General features: G+C 49.3%; 2 protein-coding genes across 4 annotated transcripts in view; one reads left to right on the plus strand and one right to left on the minus strand.

Moving 5' to 3' along the window:
- The window catches only part of USP35 (ubiquitin specific peptidase 35), a 53,377-nt gene extending 52,463 nt beyond the window's left edge, over positions 1–914 (minus strand). The window contains exon 1 of one of the 2 annotated variants that reach the window (XM_059187902.1): positions 576–914. The gene's annotated coding sequence lies outside the window, so the exon portion shown is untranslated. The remainder of the gene's footprint in view (positions 1–575) is intronic. The other variant, XM_059187909.1, reaches the window with a different exon arrangement.
- A 172-nt stretch (positions 915–1,086) lies between these two features.
- On the plus strand, positions 1,087–16,174 carry KCTD21 (potassium channel tetramerization domain containing 21). Of its 2 annotated transcripts, none has more exons than XM_059187952.1 (2): positions 1,087–1,172; positions 14,615–16,174. In XM_059187952.1, the coding sequence occupies exon 2, from the start codon at positions 14,645–14,647 to the stop codon at positions 15,425–15,427; it is 783 nt and encodes a 260-aa protein (XP_059043935.1). In that variant the 5' UTR covers positions 1,087–1,172; positions 14,615–14,644; the 3' UTR covers positions 15,428–16,174. The 2 variants fall into 2 exon arrangements, with proteins under 2 accessions (XP_059043935.1, XP_059043945.1); XM_059187962.1 differs by having other exon boundaries at positions 1,109–1,215.
- Positions 16,175–20,458: the final 4,284 nt, after the last annotated feature.

Here is a 20,458-nt window from a genome sequence, read left to right on the forward strand (position 1 = left end):
TGAACTGAAGGGGAATGGGAGGAGAGAGAGCATATATTCCCTTCTCAGGAACACACCACAATCACCCATCCCTTCTGGGACCACCCCTCACATATTTAAGACAGACAAGTCCCCACCCCCACATCAGGCTTTCTGGAAGGGCGGGCACTAGGCTAACACAGTCTCAAGTCTTGTAGGGGGAGTACGCCCGAGCGAGGATGCTGAGAAGAGCAAAAGCCTATGCTAAGCGGTTGCAACCTCTTGGTCCCCCAGTTTGTGCCCTATCTTAGCCCCACCACTCCTTTCAGTTATACCTTGCACTGGTGCCCAGCCCAGGCTGGAGCTACGGACCCCACGAAAGGCCGGTGAGCTTCACTGTATTGGGGGAGAGGGAGGGATCACCTCCAAACACAACTGATGAAGGAGGTGGAAGCCCAGAGAGGGGCAGCTACTCGCCCAAGGTCACACAGCGAGGCCCAAGATGCACCTAGACCTCCCTTCTCCCAGCCCCAAACTCTCAGAGCCCTTCGCGCGTGCCCAGGGCTGGTGCAGACACTCCCTCCCCACAACCGCACACACGCCCCCAGCCCCCTTACCTCTGGGACCGCGGTAGCCCCGGCCTCAGAGCCGGCTCCTGGGCGGGGCGCTCAGGCCTGGCAGGACTAGGCTAGGCCAGGCTAGGTCAGGGCGAGTCCTCTGCTCCCCCTGGAGTGGGGACGCCCTCCGCCAGGTCCCAGCCGGCAGGGATGCTGCCTTCACTGCAAAGTCCAAACTCCCCACCCAGCTCTGCACAAGCTTGAACCCAGGGAGTCCGAATCAGCCGCGTCGCGGCTGGGCTGCGGGGCTGCGGGACGAAGCGTGGGGAGGGGCGAGGTGCGGGAAATGGGGAGGAGCCGGAGCGGGGGCCACCCCGCGAACCGCCACTCAGGCCGCGTCCCCTTTAAGACCAGCGGGTCGGAGCTCCGGCGGGGGCGAGGCGGGGAGCCGGAGGGCTCACTGCAATGCCTCCTGGGAGATAGAGTTTGCGCTCAGCGTGTTGTGCGGCAAAGAGCCCAAGGAGAACTACAAGTCCCGGAGCACTGAGCGCGGCTCCAGTGCCACCACGCCCCTGGGCTGGGCTCCGGCTCTCCTCCCCCCCTTGCAAAGCTGCGCCGGCCGCCCGCGGAGGGGAGGCTGCAGAGCGAGGGCTGGAGGTGGGTGCGGCGCGGCGGGGGACGCGGGGCTCAGAGACAGTCGGTGAAGGGACGCGGGCCCACCTGGCGCCTGTCCTACTATGCGAGGTCATCTCACCTTCCCTAGCCTCGCCATTCTCATCTGTGCAATGGGGATGGCAACGCCAGAGGCTGGCGGGGTGGGGGGGCGATAATTGGGGAGAGGGGGCGGAGCTGGTGGAAGAAGTCTGGATGGATGGGGAAGGTTGGAAAAGCCCGGATAAAGAGGGTCGAGACTGTGGGAGGAGTCTGGTGGGTGGGGCAAGGAGGGGCGGAGTCTCTAGGTGAGGAGAAGAGCTCGGATGAGGTCGCAGAAGCGGGTGGCCCGGGCTGGGGAGTGAGGGCTGAGAAAGCTGATAAAGCAAGCCAAGCCAGGTTGGACTGGTAGGAATGGGCCAAAAAGCACTGGAGAAGGTGGGGTGGAGACACAAAGATCAAAGGATCCTTCACGGCCTTGGAAAGCCAAGGGTCGGCCACGCGCTGATACGGTTTGGGTACCAGGTTGCCCAAGTGGGCAAACACCCGTGAATGCACAGAACACTTTCCTTCCCTTGTAATAGAAATAAAGAGCCCACTCTTGAACTCAGTGCGTCACACACGTGATCTCATTCAACTCTCATTCACTGTAGAGGCATCACCGTATCTGTTTACAGGAGTAAAGAGAAATAAAGTAACTTGCCCAAAACCACCCAGGACTCCTTACTCCAAAAACTCTGCTTTATTTCCTTCAGTTCAAGGAGGCAGAGGTTTACTCTGGAGTGAATGGCAGGGAAATACCAAAAGTTTAGATGTCGCCCTGTGCAGGTTGTGTGACAGGACCAGCTTCAACCCTTTTGAATGCCAATCTGTAAGGCGACCCTCCTGTGGATATTGTGAGGATGTAATGAGGAGATGCATTTGAATTGTATAAATTATAACTGTTGCAAGAAGCAGGAAGGCCATAAGGAAGAGAGTGGTTGAAATAGAGTGTGCTTGTGCCTGAGGAAAACCACAAAAGGAAGCCTGAGAGTAAGCTGAAGAGTAAGCTGGAAGAGGATGGGGGATGGTAGTGGCAGTTGGGAGTGTGCACCAGGTAAGAGAATACTCTGTTGTGCCAATGGTCAAGTCAGATTGGCAGGTGAGGTGTCTACCCTCCTCCAGCTCATCTTTCCCTATGCTGTACCCTACTGGGCAGCTCATTGCAGGTTCCTTGTCACCTGAGTGTAGATGGCACCTTTTCCCTCTACAGTGTGGGGTGTGGGGTAATGGAGCAGCCTGTGGGCTTCTTAGAGATATAAACTGGGCAAAACAGGGCTGAAGATACAGCTGTTGGGTATGGGGAGGCCAGGAAGGGGAGGTAAAGGGCAGAGCTCCTATACAGTCCCCAGGGCTGTGAGCCAGTTCTTATCTTGATGAATTGAGGGGAGCATGGGGGAGAGGACTCTTATCTGGTTTCACTGGGAGACACGTTACTCAGTGAGTATTATCACCCTTGAAATTTACCCAGCCATGTTCAATCTATCTCCTACACGGTGGGAATTCCTACACTGACTTCCACTTGGTCACCTGGGCCTTGCCTTAGATTCCAAACTGAAACTTCAAAAAAGTGTTTTAAAATATAAGTATTTTAAAATTCAGAAAATGGTAATAACCGTGCCCCCCCACCCCGGGTAGATGTCAGTCTGGGTTGAGGAAAATGGATCTAACTAAGCAGAGAAAGAAATTTTTTTCCCTTCCCCTACTCTGCCTGCTTCAGGGGATACAGAGAGGGGAGATCCCAGCCCCAACAGGATGGTCAGGCAACCACCTAACTTAGGTAAAGCAGACTTTGGTAAGGGTGAAAATAAAATAATCTGGAGATGTAGAGAAGGAAGGAAGGAATTCCAGCTGAACGTCCTGGTAGATGAATGGGATTTTCCTTCAAAGTGCAGGCCGAGGGGATGGCAGGTACCAAATTGCAGAGATAGGAGAGGGCTTGACACGGTTGGTCTCTAAAGTAGGGCTGGTAATACTAGCTACTTCGTTTATGGAATCAATAGACATAAAATGCCTAGCATAGGAATAACTGCTCAGAAATGTCAGCCATTATCATGACTGCTGTAGTCGCACTCCCATCTTTCCGGGAATTGGCCCAGGCCCACACAGTTAATGAAGTGGCAGAGCCTGATTCGAACACAGGCCCAGATGATGCCAAAGCCCTCTAGTTCTTTTTGCCCAGCCACAACATTTCGGAGGCCCAGAATGGGCCCATCTTGTGAACATTCTCGGTGAGCTGTAACAGGAGTTTCTTTCTGTAGTAGTGGAGACTCGGGATTCAGGAGGAGGCAGGGGAAGCAAGGCCTGAACAGCCAGCCATCTTCTCCCAGCCTGAATCCCAGCACAGTGGCAGGCAGGCCTCGTGCTGTGCTTTCTGTGAGTGGTGGTTCTATGGAGAGAGACCACTCAGGTTTAAATTCTATCTCCACCACCAACTGTGGGCTCTTTTAGCTTTGCTCTGGTTGGCTACCTCATTCTCCAAAGCACAGCGGTACATGGAGAAGAACATGACCAGATTTAAACGTTTCTTGGGAGTATTCATAAAAACTGTTTCCTGAACCTGGCTGTTTATTCGGGTTGGGCACTCTGACTGGAATTTTATGTCTGTAGTCCCATGAGGGAAGCATTCTTTTCTTCCCACTTTCAAAATAAAAATATTTTTAGAACCTTCAAGGCTACAGAAAAGTTTATAAAGAATGGCCTTTCACCTAGCTGCACCAGTTCACCCTTTGCTGATTTTGCTTTTATCCACAAACACACACACACACCTTTTGGCTGAACTACTTAAAAGTTACAGACATCTTGACACCTGTCCCCTAAATTCTTCAGCTTGTATCCTATACAAGAATTCTAGAATTCTAGAATTCTCCGACATGACCATAATACCATTCTCATACCTAAGAAAATTTGAAAGAAGTCAATATTATCTAATAAATAGTAGATACTCAAATTTCCCCAACTGCTAAAAAACATCTTGTGTATTTTTCTTTTACCAGATGTAGTCAAGATTCATGCATCACATTCTGTCTCTTTAAGTATCTCATTTAATCTAGAAAGAGCCTCCTCAACCTTTGTAAATTTGTGCTTGATTTTATCAATGATCAGATTCAGGTTTGTTTTTTTCTTTCACAATGCTGTATACAGGCTCAGCATACAGCAGGTGTTTAAACTTACTGGCTGTGATGTGCTGTATTATATCACATCAGAAAGCCTATGATATCAGGGTCATACTGTCCATCAGTGCTAAATTTGATTGTTGGTTAAGGTCACAACTGCCTAATCTCCCCATCTCTGTAATTTTTCCCCTTGTAATTAGTCTTTGGAGTGATTCTTTGAGAATTATCAAAATGTGTGTTCCCTGTACCTTTCACTACATCCATGATCCTTGCCCGAATTGCAACACTGAGGGTTGCAAATGGTGATTTTCTAATTGTGCCATTCTTTCTATATTTATTGACTGATATTCTTTGTTAATAGAATAATTTCTTTCTCTGTATGTGTGTCTTTCTTAGTCTCCTCTCCCTGTCTTTTTTCTTTTTGGAATGACATAGACTCGTTCTTTTTTTACTTCAGTGTGTAATGTAGCCCATTATCATCATTAACCTTTTTTGGTACTCAGATTATTGCAAGTTTGGCCAAGGAGAGTCCCTTCAGGCCAGCCTCTCTGTTGTGTTGTATTTTGTCTTGATTGAGATATAAATCACATATAATGATTTGGTAAATGTATATATTGGTACATGATTACCATGATAGGTTTAGTTACCATCCACCACAACAAATAGTTACAAAAATGGGTGGGTTTTTTTCTTTTTTTGAAAACTTTTAAGATCTCCTGTGTTCTTCTGACAGGATCTCATTAATCTTTGATTGCTTGTTATCTGGTAAGAGCTGTTCCAGGCTCACCTTGCACTTTTTCCGTCAAAGTCCTGGAATCCTCAATGTCCCCCAGGAAACCCTGATTTCTTTTTGTAGGAGGTAACATTTAGAAACCAAGATCTGGGGCCAGGTGTGCTCAGTGCTACTGGACTATCATTTCTAGGCTCTTTGAGTGAGCAGAGCGAAGAAATGATGAATGGATGAATGGGTGGGTAGAGAAGTGATTATCAGTAGATTCACTGCTGTTGCAACTGGTCTTCACTCTGTAGTAGGAATAGATTGCACAGCAAGTAGTGTCATTGAAGGTCCGTGGCAGTAGTATAGGAAATCGCGCAGAAAGCCCACGCCTCTTCCAGGACTCCATGAGTATATGCAGACTATTGGCTAAAACCCCTGCGGTTGGGTTCACTCTCTTGCTCAAGACCCATATTAGAGAAGAAGCCTGGCTGCCTCCAAAGGAGTGGTTCTCTGAGGAATGTCCAAGCCCAGAACCTCCTCCAGGTCATGACTCAGAAATCAAGAATGTATATGAATACCTGGGCCAGGGATTTCTTTTCTCTGTGTTAGTGAAATAAAAATAATGTGATCTGTCCTGCCAGGGTCCCAGAGTTACTGTTGTAAGGCTCAATATATATGAGCAACTAAAAAAATATATATATATATATTTTTTTAGTTGCTCATTAGTCTTTTCAACACATGTAATACAAAGTTCCTCTTCTTTATTGTTTTAATACCACAGTTTGAAATGTTGGTTTATAGTCCTAGTTAATGCTTTACTAGTAGTTACTAATTATCTTAACTAGCATTTAAAGTAATTATTCTTTCAGGTTATACTCGTCAGTTTTATCAAAGTAAGATTTTAATCTTTTTACATAAATTCAAATAATTAACATATAGTTTGGTTTCAGAGGTAGAGGTCTGCAATTCATCAGTCTTACATAATACCCAGTGCTTCTTATATCACGTGCCCTCCTTAATGTCCATCACCCAGTTACCCCATCCTCCCTCCCCACCTCTCCTCCAGCAACCCTCAGTTTAAGAGTCTCATGGTTTTTCTCCCTCTGATTTCATCTTGTTTTGTTTTTTCCTCTCTTCCCCAATGATCCTGTTTTGTTTCTTAAATTCCACATATCAGTAAGATCATATGATAATTGTCTTTCTCTGACCGACTTACTTCACTTAGTATAGTACCCTCTAGTTCCAACCACGTCATTGCAGATGGCAAGATTTTTTTTGTTTAAGACTTTATTTATTTATTTGAGAGAGAGAGAGGGAGGGAGAGAGCAAGCGCACCCAAGTAGGCAGACCAGCCGGCAGAAGGAGAGGGAGAAGCAGGCTTACCACTGAGCAGAGAGCCCAATATGGGGCTAAATCCCAGGACCCCGGATTGTGACCTGAACTGAAGGCAGTTGCTTAACTGACTGAGCCACCCAGGTGCCCCAAGATTTGATTTTTTGACGGCTGAGTAGTATTCCAGTGTGTGTGTGTGTGTGTGTGTGTGTGGGTAGTGTATTACATTTTCTTTATCCATTTATCTGTCAGTGGACATCTGGGCTCTTTCCGTAGTTTGATTAATTGTGGACCTTCTTGCTGTAAACATTGGGGTACAGGTGCCACTTTGGATCATCACTACATTTGCTATCTTTGGGGTAAATACCCCAATTGCTGGGTCATAGAGTAGCTCTATTTTCAACTTTTTAAGGAACCTCCATACTGTTTTCCAGAGTGGTAGTTAATCTAAATTTTTGGGAAAAAAATACTATTGGGTTTGGATAAGGATAACATAACAACTGTAGTTAATTTTAGAACAACTTCAAGATATTTCATCTCCGAAGTATTATATGTGTCCATTCAAATCCTGTTATGCTCCCAAATAAAATATTATGGCTTGTATTACTGGAAGGGGCACAAGTTTTAGAGAGAGACCTCATGTGGAATTCTAGCTTTGCTGCCTCCGGCTGTGTGATCTTAAGTAACTGTCTTCACTACTCTGTGTTTCAGTTTTATAACCCTAAAAGTTGGGATGATATTCATACCTACCTCACAGCATCAGTGTGGTAATTTAATGAAGGAAGCTATAGGAAAATGCCTCACATAGCTCTGGGCATGCACTTGGTTCTCAGGAAATGCTGATTCTCTATACCCTGGTCTTTTTTTTTTTTTTTTTAAGATTTTATTTATTTATTTGACAGATCACAAGTAGGCAGAGAGGCAGGCGGGGTGGGGCAGGGGTAGGCAGAGAGAGAGGAGGAAGCAGGCTTCCTGCTGAGCAGAGAGCCCGATTAGGGTCTCTCGATCCCAGGACCCTGGGATCATTACCTGAGCTGAAGGCAGAGGCTTTAACCCACTGAGCCACCCAGGCGCCCCTACCCTGGTCTTTATGTAGGTCAGAATCGAATAGAGAAGGCAGGTGTAGAGCACCTGATAAGAGTTTGGAGGGGCACGAGTGCCAGATCTCTCCAATGGCCTTTGTTCACAGCCCAGACTTTGCCATTAGACAGGCCTCGACTTGGACCCTGGCTCTGCCACTATATGGGCAAGTTCCCTCCCTCTTAGAACCTGAGGTTCTCATCTGTAAAGTTGGGAGATAATACTTTCCTTGAAGGAGCATTACGGGGCTTAAATGAACTAATATGTGTAACACCTAGTACAGGTATGGTACACAGCTAATGCTGTGTCCTTCAGGAGCACTGCAGGGACAGGTGGGTGCCAGGACAGAGCCTTATTTATTTTTTTTTAAGATTTATTTACTTATTAGAGAGAGAGAGACAGAGTATAAGCAGGGGGAGAGGGAGAGGGAGAAGCAGACTCCCCACTGAGCTGGGTGCCTGACATGGGACTTGATCCCAGGACCTAGAGATTGTGACCTGAGCCACAGGCAGATGCTTAACCATCTGAGCCACCTGGGCGCCCCCAGGACAGAGTTTTAAAGTAGGACTCTAGAGCAATGTATTAGCTGCCCTTCCTTATAGGACATCTGCTCTCAAAGAATTACATTTTCTATGGCACAGAAAGGTAGAGGTTCCACCCAGGTAATTTTCAGGCCCCAGACTGGAATTGTGCTTTACATGGCATCAGGCTGGGCCTCCGGAATCCCTCTCATTTGGGCCACAGACCCATTTGAGGAAGGACAGAATTCCAGCAGCAATTGCAAGTCCCCAGACCCCCCTGGCCTTCCCAGTCCAGTCATATGGTCTGACGATTAGCCGGGCATAATTTCCTGTTTGACACCAGTCGTTTTCTGCAAAAGGGAAATAAGGCCGATCTTTTTCTTGGTTCTTTTCAAGTCGAGAGGCAGACTTGGAAAGCCTCCTGCTTCAGAAAAAATTACCCATTCAGAAGCAGCAATGTGGTTTCTTTTCTCTATTTCATGGTTCAGTTTGCATTCTCATCCGTCTTTTTTTTTTTTTTTTTTAAGATTTTATTTATTTATTTGAGAGAGAGAGTGCCAAGAAGAGAGCACAAGTCGGGGCTGGGACAGAGGGAGAAGGAGAAACAGGCCCCCACCGAGCAAGGAGCCTGATCTGGAGCTCTATCCCAGGACCCTGAGATCATGAGCTGAGCTGAGGTAGACACTTAACCAGCTGGGCCTCCCAGGTGTCCCTCTCATCCATCTTTTCTTTTTTTTTTTTTTTTTTTTTTTTTTTTAAAGACTTTATTTATTTATTTGACAGAGAGAAATCACAAGTAGATGGAGAGGCAGGCAAAGAGAGAGAGAGGGAAGCAGGCTCTCCGCTGAGCAGGGAGCCCGATGTGGGACTCGATCCCAGGACTCTGAGATCATGACCTGAGCCGAAGGCAGCGGCCCAACCCACTGAGCCACCCAGGCGCCCTCATCCATCTTTTCTAATCTGGCTTTGAAGAACACGGCTTTTGGGACGCCTGGGTGGCTCAGTTGGTTGGGCAGCTGCCTTCGGCTCAGGTCATGATCCTGGCGTCCTGGGATCAAGTCCCACATTGGGCTCCTTGCTCGGCAGGGAGCCTGCCTGCTTCTTCCTCTGCCTCTGCCTGCCATTCTGTCTGCCTGTGCTCGCTCGCTGCTCTCCCTCTCTCTCTATGATAAATAAATAAAATCTTTAAAAAAAAAAAAAAAAAAAAGAAGAAGAAAAACACGGCTTTTGTGTTCCACTGCTTTGCCATTAGACATCATCTGCTGCTGATGAAATAGAATAGCTTGGGTCTCTCAGTGGACTTGCCCTTTGTCAGCCATGGAGGCACCCTGGGCCATCCTCAAGTCCTGTCCCCATGTCCTTTGATGGGATTGGACAGAGCCCAGGCTGGCAGCAGACTAGCCATCCAAAGACCCTACAGTCTGGTCTGGACTGAGAATAAGGGAGTGTGCCTCTCTCATGTTGAGAGCTGGCGATGGGAAGGAGGAATGATCAGAGGTGTTGGACCCACACAGAACTGGATTCAGGTCCCAGCTCCTCCACTGTCTCTTAAACTTTCTAAGCCTCGGTTTCCTCATCTGTCAAATGAAGGTAATAACAGTCGCTGTCTCACAGGGTGCTTGTGAAGACATCAGCTGAACAGATGCCTGTCCAGCATTTAACACAATAGTATCATTGTCTGTGCTTCTCTGTATATTTTTATTACAAATAAATAAAGTGCTACCAAGTGTTACATGAAGCTCCTCATGCAGTGAAAGCAGGAGGCATGCACTCAGTAGCTATCTTGCCAAGTAAGCCACAGGGCAATGTTTCTAGGGCTGTTTTGGAGATTCTCAAACGTATCTGAAGCTATTACGGCCTTTGGTCACTATTAGAATTCTTTGCAGCCTGAGTGGGCCAAGGATGAGTTCTCTACTAGCTGGCTGTGTGTCCTGAGCAAGTCACCAGTCTCTCTGTGTCCCACTTTCCTGTCTGCAAATGGAGAGTGATGCTTACTTTTAGGGTTGCTATAAGAATGTTTAAAGCTAGTGAGTGTGGGGCGCCTGTGTGGCTCAGTGGGTTAAAGCCTCTGCCTTCGGCTCAGGTCATGGTCACAGAGTCCTGGGATCGAGCCCCGCATCGGGCTCTCTGCTCGGCGGGGAGCCTGCTTCCTCCTTCTCTCTCTCTGCCTGCCTCTCAGCCTACTTGTAATCTCTGCCTGTCAAATAAATAAATAAATAAATCAAAAAAAAAAAAAAAAAAAGCTAGTGAGTGTAGGGGCATCTGGGTGGCTCAGTCATTAAGCGTCTGTCTTCAGCTCAGGTCATGATCCCAGGGTCCTGGTATTGAGCCCCATGCTGGGGGAGTGGAGAGGGAGACGCAAGCTTCCCTGCTGAGCAGGGAGCCCAGCGTGGGGCTCAAGCATTCTCCAGGGATAGGTTTTTGCATGGACATACGTCTTCATTTCTCTGGGCACCTAACTAGGAGTGGGATTGCTGGGTCACATGGAAACAGACACCAGACTGCCTTCCACAATGGTTATACCCTGTTGCCTTCTCACCAGCAACACCCATTGTGTCTGTTGCTCTGGGCAGTCAGCAGCATTTGGTACTGTCACATTTTTTTATTGGAGCCATTTTAATAAGTATATAATGGTATGTAATTGTGGTTTTAATATTTGTGTCTCTCATGACTACTGCTTTTGGGTATTTTTCATGTGATTATTTGTCTGTGTCTTCTTTGCTGAAGAAGATTGTCTGCCTGGTTTTTTATTGGGTTGCGTGTTTTCTGAGTTTTGACAGTGCTTTATGTATTCTGGATAACAGTCCTTTATCAAGTCTGTGTTCTGCAAATATTTTCTCCCAGTTCATCTTATTTTCATTTTCTTTTTTTTTTTTTTTCAGATTTTATTTATTTGACACAGAGAGAGAGAGATCACAAGTAGGCAGAGAGGCAGGCAGAGAGAGGGGGAAGCGGGCTCCCTGCTGAGCAGAGAACCCAATGCAAGGCTCTATCCCAGGACCCTGAGACCATGACCTGAGCCGAAGGCAGAGGCTTAACCCACTGAGCCACCCAGGTGCCCCTATTTTCATTTTCTTAACAGTGTCATTTGAAATGAAATTTTTCCTTCGGATGAAGCCTCATTTGTCCGTTTTTTTTTTTTTTATGGTTTGTGCCTTTTGGGTCCCAGCCAAGAAGTCTTTGCCTAACTCAAAGTCACAAAGGTTTTCTTCTGGAGTTTTCAAGTTTTCAAAAGATTTTACATTTAGACCTATGATCTGTTTGGAATTATTTTTTCCTACATGGTCTAAGATGTGGGTCAAGGTTCTTTTTTTGCATGTGGATGTCCAGTGGTCTGCATCTTGATAAAGCCAGGGAGAAGGGCCATGATCATAACAGAATGGATTGGTGGGCGCTGCCAGGGGTACTGTGCAAAGGGCCAGGAAGCCCCAAGAGTAGAGCTGTGAACCTAGTGGAGATCTGGGAACAGCCTTACAGAGGCAGTGACTCGTAGGTGGGCCTTAAAGGGTGACAGCAGATAAGGCAAGAAGGGTGGTGTAGGAACAGCAAAGGTGGGGTGGGTGACAGCGGGAGGATGTGTGCAGAGTGTCTGGAGGACCTGAGCAGAGTGTGGGGGAGGGGCTGGAGGTGAGCTTGGAAGCGGAAGGTGATGTGGGTGGGCGGTCGTGCTTCGGGAAGACCGAAATGGAAGGTGGACAGAAAGAAAGCAGGGCGCCCAATGAGGATGGAAGGAAAGTGGCAGCGTGGTCAGAGCTCTGGGAGTAGCTGTAGAGATGGGTTCAAGGACAGAGTGAGAAAATCTTTAGGGATGGGGAGTCAGAGCTACCTCCCAGGTCTTGGGCTCAGGCATTTGGGTGGCTGAGAAGAGTTCACTGTGGGTCTGGGGGAAGAGGAATTCCTCGTTGGGCTTCCTGGCATCCATGGGACATCCAGGTGGAGATGTCAAGGAGACCGCTGAGTACACCCAGGGGGCTGTAGCTCAGTAAGGGTGGCTCATCTCCACCTGACCACAAAGCAGACTCATGAGGCTTCTTAGCATCCCAGAGGTGGCCAGTTCTGTCTTCATATGTAATGGTGCCTTCTACACATGCGTGTGTGTTCATGGGGCCCGCACTTGTGTGATAGTGGACACAGTGGTGCTGCCCCTAGAAAACGGGCACTTGGAGGAGCTCTGTGACTTGTGGGCATGCAGAGAATACCACCGAGAGCACCCTAGACTGGGGCCAGCGGTGGTCAGGAAACCTGGCATCCAACCAGCCTCTGCTGCTTTTGCAGAGAAAGAGGAGTTTGGGTCCCACCCAAGAGCCCCCAGACAGGCCCTGTGGCTACTGACTGTCTCCCCACCCCAGCGCTCTGAGCTCTTCAGCACTAATGTACAGGACATACGGGCCCACAGAACTGTCAGGAAAGACAGCCCAGCCTCTCTGATGCCTGAGTCTACTCTTTCCATGGAGCTGAGCCTGGGCCTTAAATCAAGGCGTGAGATTGAAAACTGAAATATGCAAATTACCTTCTAGAAAGAAAGGGAGATTTTGGAATGAGGAAGGGGGTGGCCCTGGCCCCTGGGTCCATCTCCTGCCTGGGCCCTCTGGAGAGCGAACTGACCAGACTCAACCCTGAGCCAAGGCCCCTCCCCGCAGCTGCAGGTCTCCGCACAGCAGGCACCCCTCCCTCAGCCCCTCGCCCCACCTCTTCTGTTGGACTTCCCCACTGTCTCGCAGCCCATCTGCTCCAGGCTTCTGCTGCCGATTTTGCAACTTCATCATGGCTTGTTTCTCTTCAGGCACTCCAGATGGTTGATGCCTTTCTGCAGTATCAGCGTGCCCTATGAGATGGAAAAGGAATCATGAGGCGACCCCCGCAGACAGTTGGGTGGGGCAGCTCTCTCCAGCATTGCCTCCATCTTCTGGCAAGAGTCTCCACCACCTGGAGTAAGGGGGTCTTGGTGGAGCCAGCCTCAGAATGCAGGCACGGTGAGGGTGAGGAGTGCTCTGGCCTGCTCAGTACCCTTGCCGGGTGACTTTGAGGGAAGTCCTGCCTCAGACCTCTGTTTTCCTATCTGGATAGTAAGCATGCCAGGATTCATTACTGACCTACTCGCATAGCTCTGGGTCCATTCGCCTTGTCACTGCACCTGTCTTGTCTTGGTGTCCTCGCCAGCTGGGCTCTTCTCGAGGGCAGTCAGGGTCCATTTCTTTGCACCCCTCGGGCCCAGCATCAGGGAAGGATTGCTTAATCTGTTCCACAGGTAGGATCTTGGAAAGTATCATGTGAGAAGCTGAGAGCAGACATCCCCTGCCTTCTAGAATCTTAAAGAAAAGTTAGATTCCAAGACTTCAGGTTGCAGGAGACTCACCAGCCTTAGACGCTGGAAGTTGCAAGATGGCAGGGGAAGGGAGCTTTATTAAGGATTGGGTAAAGAGTGCTCAGTGCAGAGACCGACATTTGCACTGAAACTTGAAGGTGTCAGAGGAGGCTATGGTGCTATCATGTTGGGCAAGGGCAGGCCACCAGGAGCCAAGAGCATCTTCATAGGAAGGTTACAGGAGGGTGAGAGTCCAAGAAAGGGTGTCAGAGTCCAGAGAGCCGAGGCCTGAGAGATAGACAGAAATGGCACTAATCATGGCCAGTCGTTATAAATGTGTTGGGATAGAAAAATAATAAGAAGGCATCATTGGTACAGCAGTGAGAGTCCTGGGCTTGAAGACAAATCTCAGAGCATTTTTTAAGTACTTAGAATGTACCAGTGTTTGGCTAGTAAGCATTTACATATTTTTTCTCTTGTCATATAAAGGGACCTGGGTTTGAATCCCGGCATGTTCCTTCACCTCTCTCAGCATGGGGAGTGAATTCTGGCAGTGTTCTTCATCTGCGTGATAGGCATGGATGGTGGTATTTTCTATGTCAAAATATGTATGACATTATTTTAATAAATTTCTGTATGAGCAGGTAACAGAGCATCCGGTCCAAGCACGTTTTCTTTCATTCCTTAGAACAGTGGTTCTCTGGTCTTTACTGAACATTCAGAATTACCAAGGATGCTTTTAAAAAAATACCAGTGCTGGGATATTAAAGACCAATTACAGTAATCTCTGGAGGGCAGGACCCATGCTTTTTTTTTTTTTTAAACTCCCTAGTGAACCTAATATGTTTTAGATGGTGTAGTAATTATCACCCATCCATTTGTCTATTAAGTATTAATTCGCTCCAACCTCTAGGACTGTAAGCTTGATCTACAATAAGGAGTTGAGCACTATGCATACATAGATGTTAGGGACTAAATGCTTGTGTCCCCCAGCTCCTCTGTTGAGCTCCTCATCTCCAGTGTGATAGTATGAGGAGGTGGGACCTTTGGGAAGTGATTAGGCTATGAGGGTTAAGTTCTCATGAACAGGATTAGTGCCTTTATAAAAGAGACTCCAGAGACCTCTTTTGCCCCTTCTCTTACACAAGGACACAGCAAGAACATGGCCCTTACCAGACACCAAATCAGCCTATACCTTAATCTTGGGCTTTCCAGCCTCCAGAACTGGGAGAGATAAATGCTTAAGCCAATCGGTCTATGGTATTCTTTCATACCAGCCCTGACAGACCAAGACCCCAGATAGGGTTGGGTAATTCCTCACTTTTCTCCCTGCCCAGGACTATTTTCCAGCATCGCGGCCTCCTGCCATGTCTGACCCCATCACACTGAATGTTGGGGGGAAGCTCTACACAACCTCACTGGCAACCTTGACCAGCTTCCCCGACTCCATGCTGGGCGCCATGTTCAGTGGGAAGATGCCCACCAAGAGGGACAGCCAGGGCAACTGCTTCATCGACCGCGACGGCAAAGTTTTCCGCTACATCCTCAACTTCCTGCGCACCTCCCACTTGGACTTGCCGGAGGACTTCCAGGAGATGGGCCTGCTCCGAAGGGAGGCTGACTTCTACCAGGTACAGCCCCTCATTGAGGCCCTGCAGGAGAAGGAGGTGGAGCTCTCCAAGGCCGAGAAGAACGCCATGCTCAACATCACCCTGAACCAGCGGGTGCAGACGGTCCACTTCACTGTGCGCGAGGCCCCTCAGATCTACAGCCTCTCCTCGTCCAGCATGGAGGTCTTCAACGCCAACATCTTCAGTACCTCTTGCCTCTTCCTCAAGCTCCTGGGCTCCAAGCTCTTCTACTGCTCCAATGGCAATCTCTCCTCCATCACCAGCCACTTGCAGGACCCCAACCACCTGACTCTGGACTGGGTGGCCAATGTGGAGGGCCTCCCAGAGGAGGAGTATACCAAGCAGAACCTCAAGAGGCTCTGGGTGGTGCCAGCCAACAAGCAGATCAACAGCTTCCAGGTCTTTGTGGAAGAGGTGCTGAAAATCGCCCTGAGTGACGGCTTCTGCATCGATTCTTCTCACCCACATGCCGTGGATTTTATGAATAATAAGATTATTCGATTAATACGGTATAGATAAAAGGACCCCAGCAGCACTGGAGGGGGGCTCCCAAGAAGCTCCGTGTCAGCCAAGATCTTGGAGAGTGTCTCGCCAGTGGTGGGAGCCAGGGCGCTACACTAACCTGTATTAATCACGTAGCAGGACTTGATTCCCCCCACAATGCAGTCTCCCTGTACGAATCCATGTGTCCTCTCCATGGAGCCACCTTTTCCTTGCCACTTGGAGCTAGAGATGGGCAGTTGGTCATGACAAGCGAAGTGTCTGCCAGTGTGTCCAAAAGGCCACAGGAGGGCTTGCTGGCTACAGAGGAATGGCGGGTTCTTCACAGGCACCGGCTCTCTCTGTACCATTAGGCAGTGCCTCCCCAAGCCGTCTATGAAAGGAGCCCCTGGTGAAGGGGTCCCACCAGGTCCCCAGGACGTTAAGTCACCTGAGAGTCCCATGCCGCCTGCTCCTCTGTCCCAAGGATGCACCTGGAACCTTGGACTTGTTTGCTCAGGGACAGCCAGGTTGGGCCAGCTTGGAAGTGAGATTTCAGAGCTGCGTTTTTGGCCTCCACTGTGGCGGGGAGAGATTGGAGCTGTGGCACGGCCTAGCAGAGTGAGTGTCCAGGCCGGGTTCAGAGGATAAGGCTGTCCCTCTTAACTGGGCCAAATGTAGACGTTTGGGGACTTCTCACTTCAGAAATGAGCTGCTGTCCCTGTGAAGATTTTAAAGTATCTGGAGCCAATGCAATGAAAGGCCTTTCGTAACATAGACTGTTAATGTGACTTTTGTAATCCTTTCCTCCAAAGAATTTGAAGTATCATTGAAATAGGTCATTTTACACAAATAATATTAGGGACTCTCAGGGTTGGAAAATAATCCAGTGGCCACTTTGTCCTCCCCGGCCCCCAGCATGCCCCAGGCCATTTGGGGCTGAATGCTCTCCCCAACACCTTCAAGTCCTCACATATCCCTGCTTGCATATTTCCAGTAACAGGAAGCTCGTCATGCCCAGGGCAGTCCCTGCTATGGTTGAGCCAGCGCTATTAAAAAGCCCTTCCTTACAACAAACCGAAATCTGTCCTTCCACTTCCGTTTTCCAGTTTTGGTTCTAGACCTTCCTTCTCTCCCAAATGTGTACTTTCTCTTTCAAAACAGTCACTCTTATTAAGAAGCCAGACCTGTCTCCTATCAATATTATTACTTCGCATTAGGACTCCCCCCTGGGATTTGTCTTCAGAACCAAGGTCAGCCCCCGGCCATCCCTTGTCAGGCAGCCCCATTTCATGATGATTTTGTTTGTGATCCCCATTCCACCCACCTTCTCACCAGCCATGGCTCCACATAGCTTTTGACCACTTCCTGTTGGAGGATGAAGATGCCTCCCCAACAAAGTGTTGCCAGAGGAAGGAGACCAGGGGCTCGCTCGGCAAAGTGCAGCAAGAAGCCCAGGAGTGGGCTGAACCATAGCCCTGCTCTAAGAGGAAGTGTCCAGCCCCTATGACACTACTCTGAGAGAAGTGGCCTTCCCCTGGGGTACTGTTCCTCTCATAACCAGCCCTGGGACCCCCTTGGGGGAAGGTCCTGGGCAAGACACACCAAGCCAGCAGTCCGCAGGAGGTGATGAACAGTGCAAGCCTCAAAACTGCCCATTATGATTCATCCCTGGAGTACGGCCTTGGAAGTCCCACAGTCTTCCCCATTAGGCAGGGGCCTTCAGACAGAACTAGGGGAGCCTAGTGACACAGTCCCTCCCAGGAAATGGGCTGAAGAAGGGGCTTCCCATAGTTATATCCTGGGAGTAGGAAGATGGTATGCTGGGCTGTGGGCAGGGCTGCCTCTGTTACAAAATAAAGGCCTTTTCCACCTAGAGTGGGACTCTGGAGTCTCTGACAACTGTCCCAGGCCACCAGGCCAATGGTACTCAAAAAGGTCACTCAGAAGAACCCGGATCAGAACAGGCAGCAGAAGCTGTGATCACAACAAAACAATTTAAGGAAGAAATCTCATAAATCACCGCTTGCCCCTTCTTCCTCCATAAAATGTCTCTCTCTCCATCTTTTCGGTGCTTCTTAATTCATACAGCTCGACGTTAGAGAAAGTAAACGACCTGTAAAGCCACTAATGTGCTGTGTGACTGTGCAAGTCACTCACCTCACTGAGCCACCTCCATTTCTTTGTCTGTGAAATGGGCATAACAATAATACATAACTCTACCTACCTCACAGGGCTGTTGTGAGGATCAAACGAAATAATATATGTGAGACTACAGTATACACAATAAATGACGTTGCTCTTTTGTGTCTGCTTATAAAGAAAAGGAAAAAAAAAAAAAAAAAAAACCCTGGTTGGTATCCAGCTGACCCCCGAATCTGAACTCTGGCTCCATCACTTGCTGTGTGACCTGGGAGCAGTCACCAGGCCACTCTGATTTGTTTCCTCCTAGGGTAACAACCCCACCTCCCAGTGTTAGGAGATTTACATGAGCTGGTGGCTGTGAAAATTCCTAGCTAGGCCCGGCACCTAGGAAAAGCCTGCTTCTTCGCGAAGTGATCGTGACACACCGCCGTGCAGGGAGCATCTCGAGAGTACGATTCAGCAGGCCTGTCTAGAGCACCTGGTCTGTGGGCCCTGAGGATGCAAACGGCCACAGATGAGTTCAGTCTGGAAAAGGCTTAGAGCACCACAAAATGTGCTGTGGGAACTTGAGGAAAGCGAGCTCAGCTCTCACTAAGGGCTTGTTGAACAGCCAAGTTGGGCTTTTAAGCGTAGGCTGGGTGGTGACAGCTAAGCAGGGTACCATGGGCACTGGAAACAGCATGAGCAGAGATCTGGGAGGCAGGCAGGAAGGGGAGCCCCTGCATGGAGCCCCCGCACAGAGCCCCAGCACCGGCAGAGCAACAGGTGTACACACCCTGCACGCTCACTGTGCACGTCTCTCCGGCAAGCATGGCCACCTGGCTGCACCCCAAAGACAGAACGCGCAGTGGTACGGGTAGACCATCCCAAAGGACCAGGGAGCTGGTGTGCGCGTGCCCCGGGAGGCAGGGATGTGCATCTTGTGAGCCCTTCCCTGCTCTGAGCAAGATCTCATGGCAATCAGCCATCTCAAGCTGCCTCAGTTTAACTTTGTGCACAGCCAACAGCTGTGCTCCCACTAAAGAACAATTCCAGGCACACAGGAGTTTGTGAGCTCTGTTCCTGCCTCAGGCCTGGTGCCAAGCATGCAGAGGGATGGTCAGAAGGGATGCCGGAGGGAACCCTAAGGCCCCTTGGTGTTCCTACTTCCTGAGGCCAGCCACCAAGGAAGGCATGCTTGAAGACCACCCTGGGCACTGCTTCCTGTGACCTTCCTATGACCTCACACCCTCAGAGCCATGAAAAGCCCTTTGCCCTTTTATGAAGAGCAAGCCTTGTGTCTCTCCTGCCTTCAGGCCAGAGCTCCCTATGCAGAGGTGGCCATGGTGCTCCCTGTCCCCCACACACACCCCCAGTCCCCGACACAGCCTCACAAGCCACTCCACTTTGTAAACCTAGCACTTTTGTAACTGCCCCTTGGTTCACCCCAAAAGTCCAGCTTTCTTTTACAAATTACTCCTAAACCAGCTACTACAATTAGGGGCTGGGCCAAGGCCAGCCTGAGACAGCTTCTCACCTCACATACCTCAATAACCACCCCATCCCTTTCCTGTGGTCTCTGCACTGACTACCTGAGTCTGTCTGGGGTGGGGGTGCTGGGGCAGGGGTTGGCTGAGTCTGCCTGGGCTGGGGGCTGCAGGGCTGATGGGGGCAGTTGGCAGAGAAATGAGGCCCTGTGATCATCTTGCAGAGCAAAACAACCTCAATAACCAGCCCATCAAAGGGAGGGGCTGGCTTTTTTCCAGGTCCTGGGGGGTCCTGGCTCAGGCAGCTCCATTTGCCTAGACAGCCCAGTGACCTCAGTCTCCTTCAGAACCTTCAGGACAGTGTGGCATCAAGCAGAGAATCGTGGAGATGGTCTGATACCATGTTCACCCCTGTCTGGGGCACAGGACCAAGGGGGTCCTGAGGAGAAAATTTGGCCTCTGGAAGCCAGAGGCTCACTGATTAGTCCATAAGCACCCAGATCCCTATCCAACACAAAAACAACACAACAACCTTGTGGTGCCGCTTTCTTGCTCTGATTTCTGGGCAGGAAGTGTGTGACCCTCACTTAGCCTGGTCCTACTTCCCGCCAGCTTCCCTGGCCCTCCCACCCCAATATACAAGGCATTTCAAAGCTTTTGTCAACATTTCCCAGTTAGCTGGCAGCCATAGAATGTTCTAGTCCATTCTCATGCCAGGTCCCTCCCCAAAACCTAGGTTCCCTTTTACTGAGGTTTTGGGTAAAGGCCCAGTTGAGTCACATTGGAAATCCTCTAAGATCCTGCCAGCTAAAGACAAAGGTTAATGTGTTGTGACATGGGTACTCCCTCCCCAATCCCAATTAGTTCACTTCATAAATCAGATATTGGGTTTGTTTAATAAACACCCTTTTGTTTGAGACCTCATAGGTTCCCAAGCTCCCTCACATCCAGAGTGTCCTGTCACAGAACTCTAGAATGAATATGTTGTGCCATGGCACTCCTCTTTCTGAGCTGTCCCTTCTTGCCCTGTCTTCATAGCAAACATCTGCTCATCCCTCAGCACCCTACAGAAGCCTGGCCTCCTTGGCTCACTGTGCAGTTAGTCCTAACCCACTTTGTACCGCCCTGTATCGGGTAAGGACTCTTACCACCACACTGCAGGTGTTCCCGGTCAGCACTGTGCTGCTCAAGATGTATCAACCAGCCCCTGGAGAAAAGCCCTGATTTGTAGCATTGACCAATTTCCATGGTGCAAATACTCTCACTGTAGTCAATTTCATTACCAAAGTGATGTCCCCGATCATCAAGAAAAAGATGCTCACAGTGGGCTCTGGAGAGCTAGAGGGAACCTGCCCCAACACAAGAATGGCGTGCATGGAAGGGCAGGGCCTCCATCTCGCTCTCTCTATCCCCAATGCCCAGCACACGGAAGGTGCTCAAGAGATGCTTGAAGGACCTC

This window comes from Mustela lutreola, chromosome 1 (assembly GCF_030435805.1).
Source record: "Mustela lutreola isolate mMusLut2 chromosome 1, mMusLut2.pri, whole genome shotgun sequence".
In the NCBI taxonomy this organism is placed as follows: domain Eukaryota; kingdom Metazoa; phylum Chordata; class Mammalia; order Carnivora; family Mustelidae; genus Mustela; species Mustela lutreola.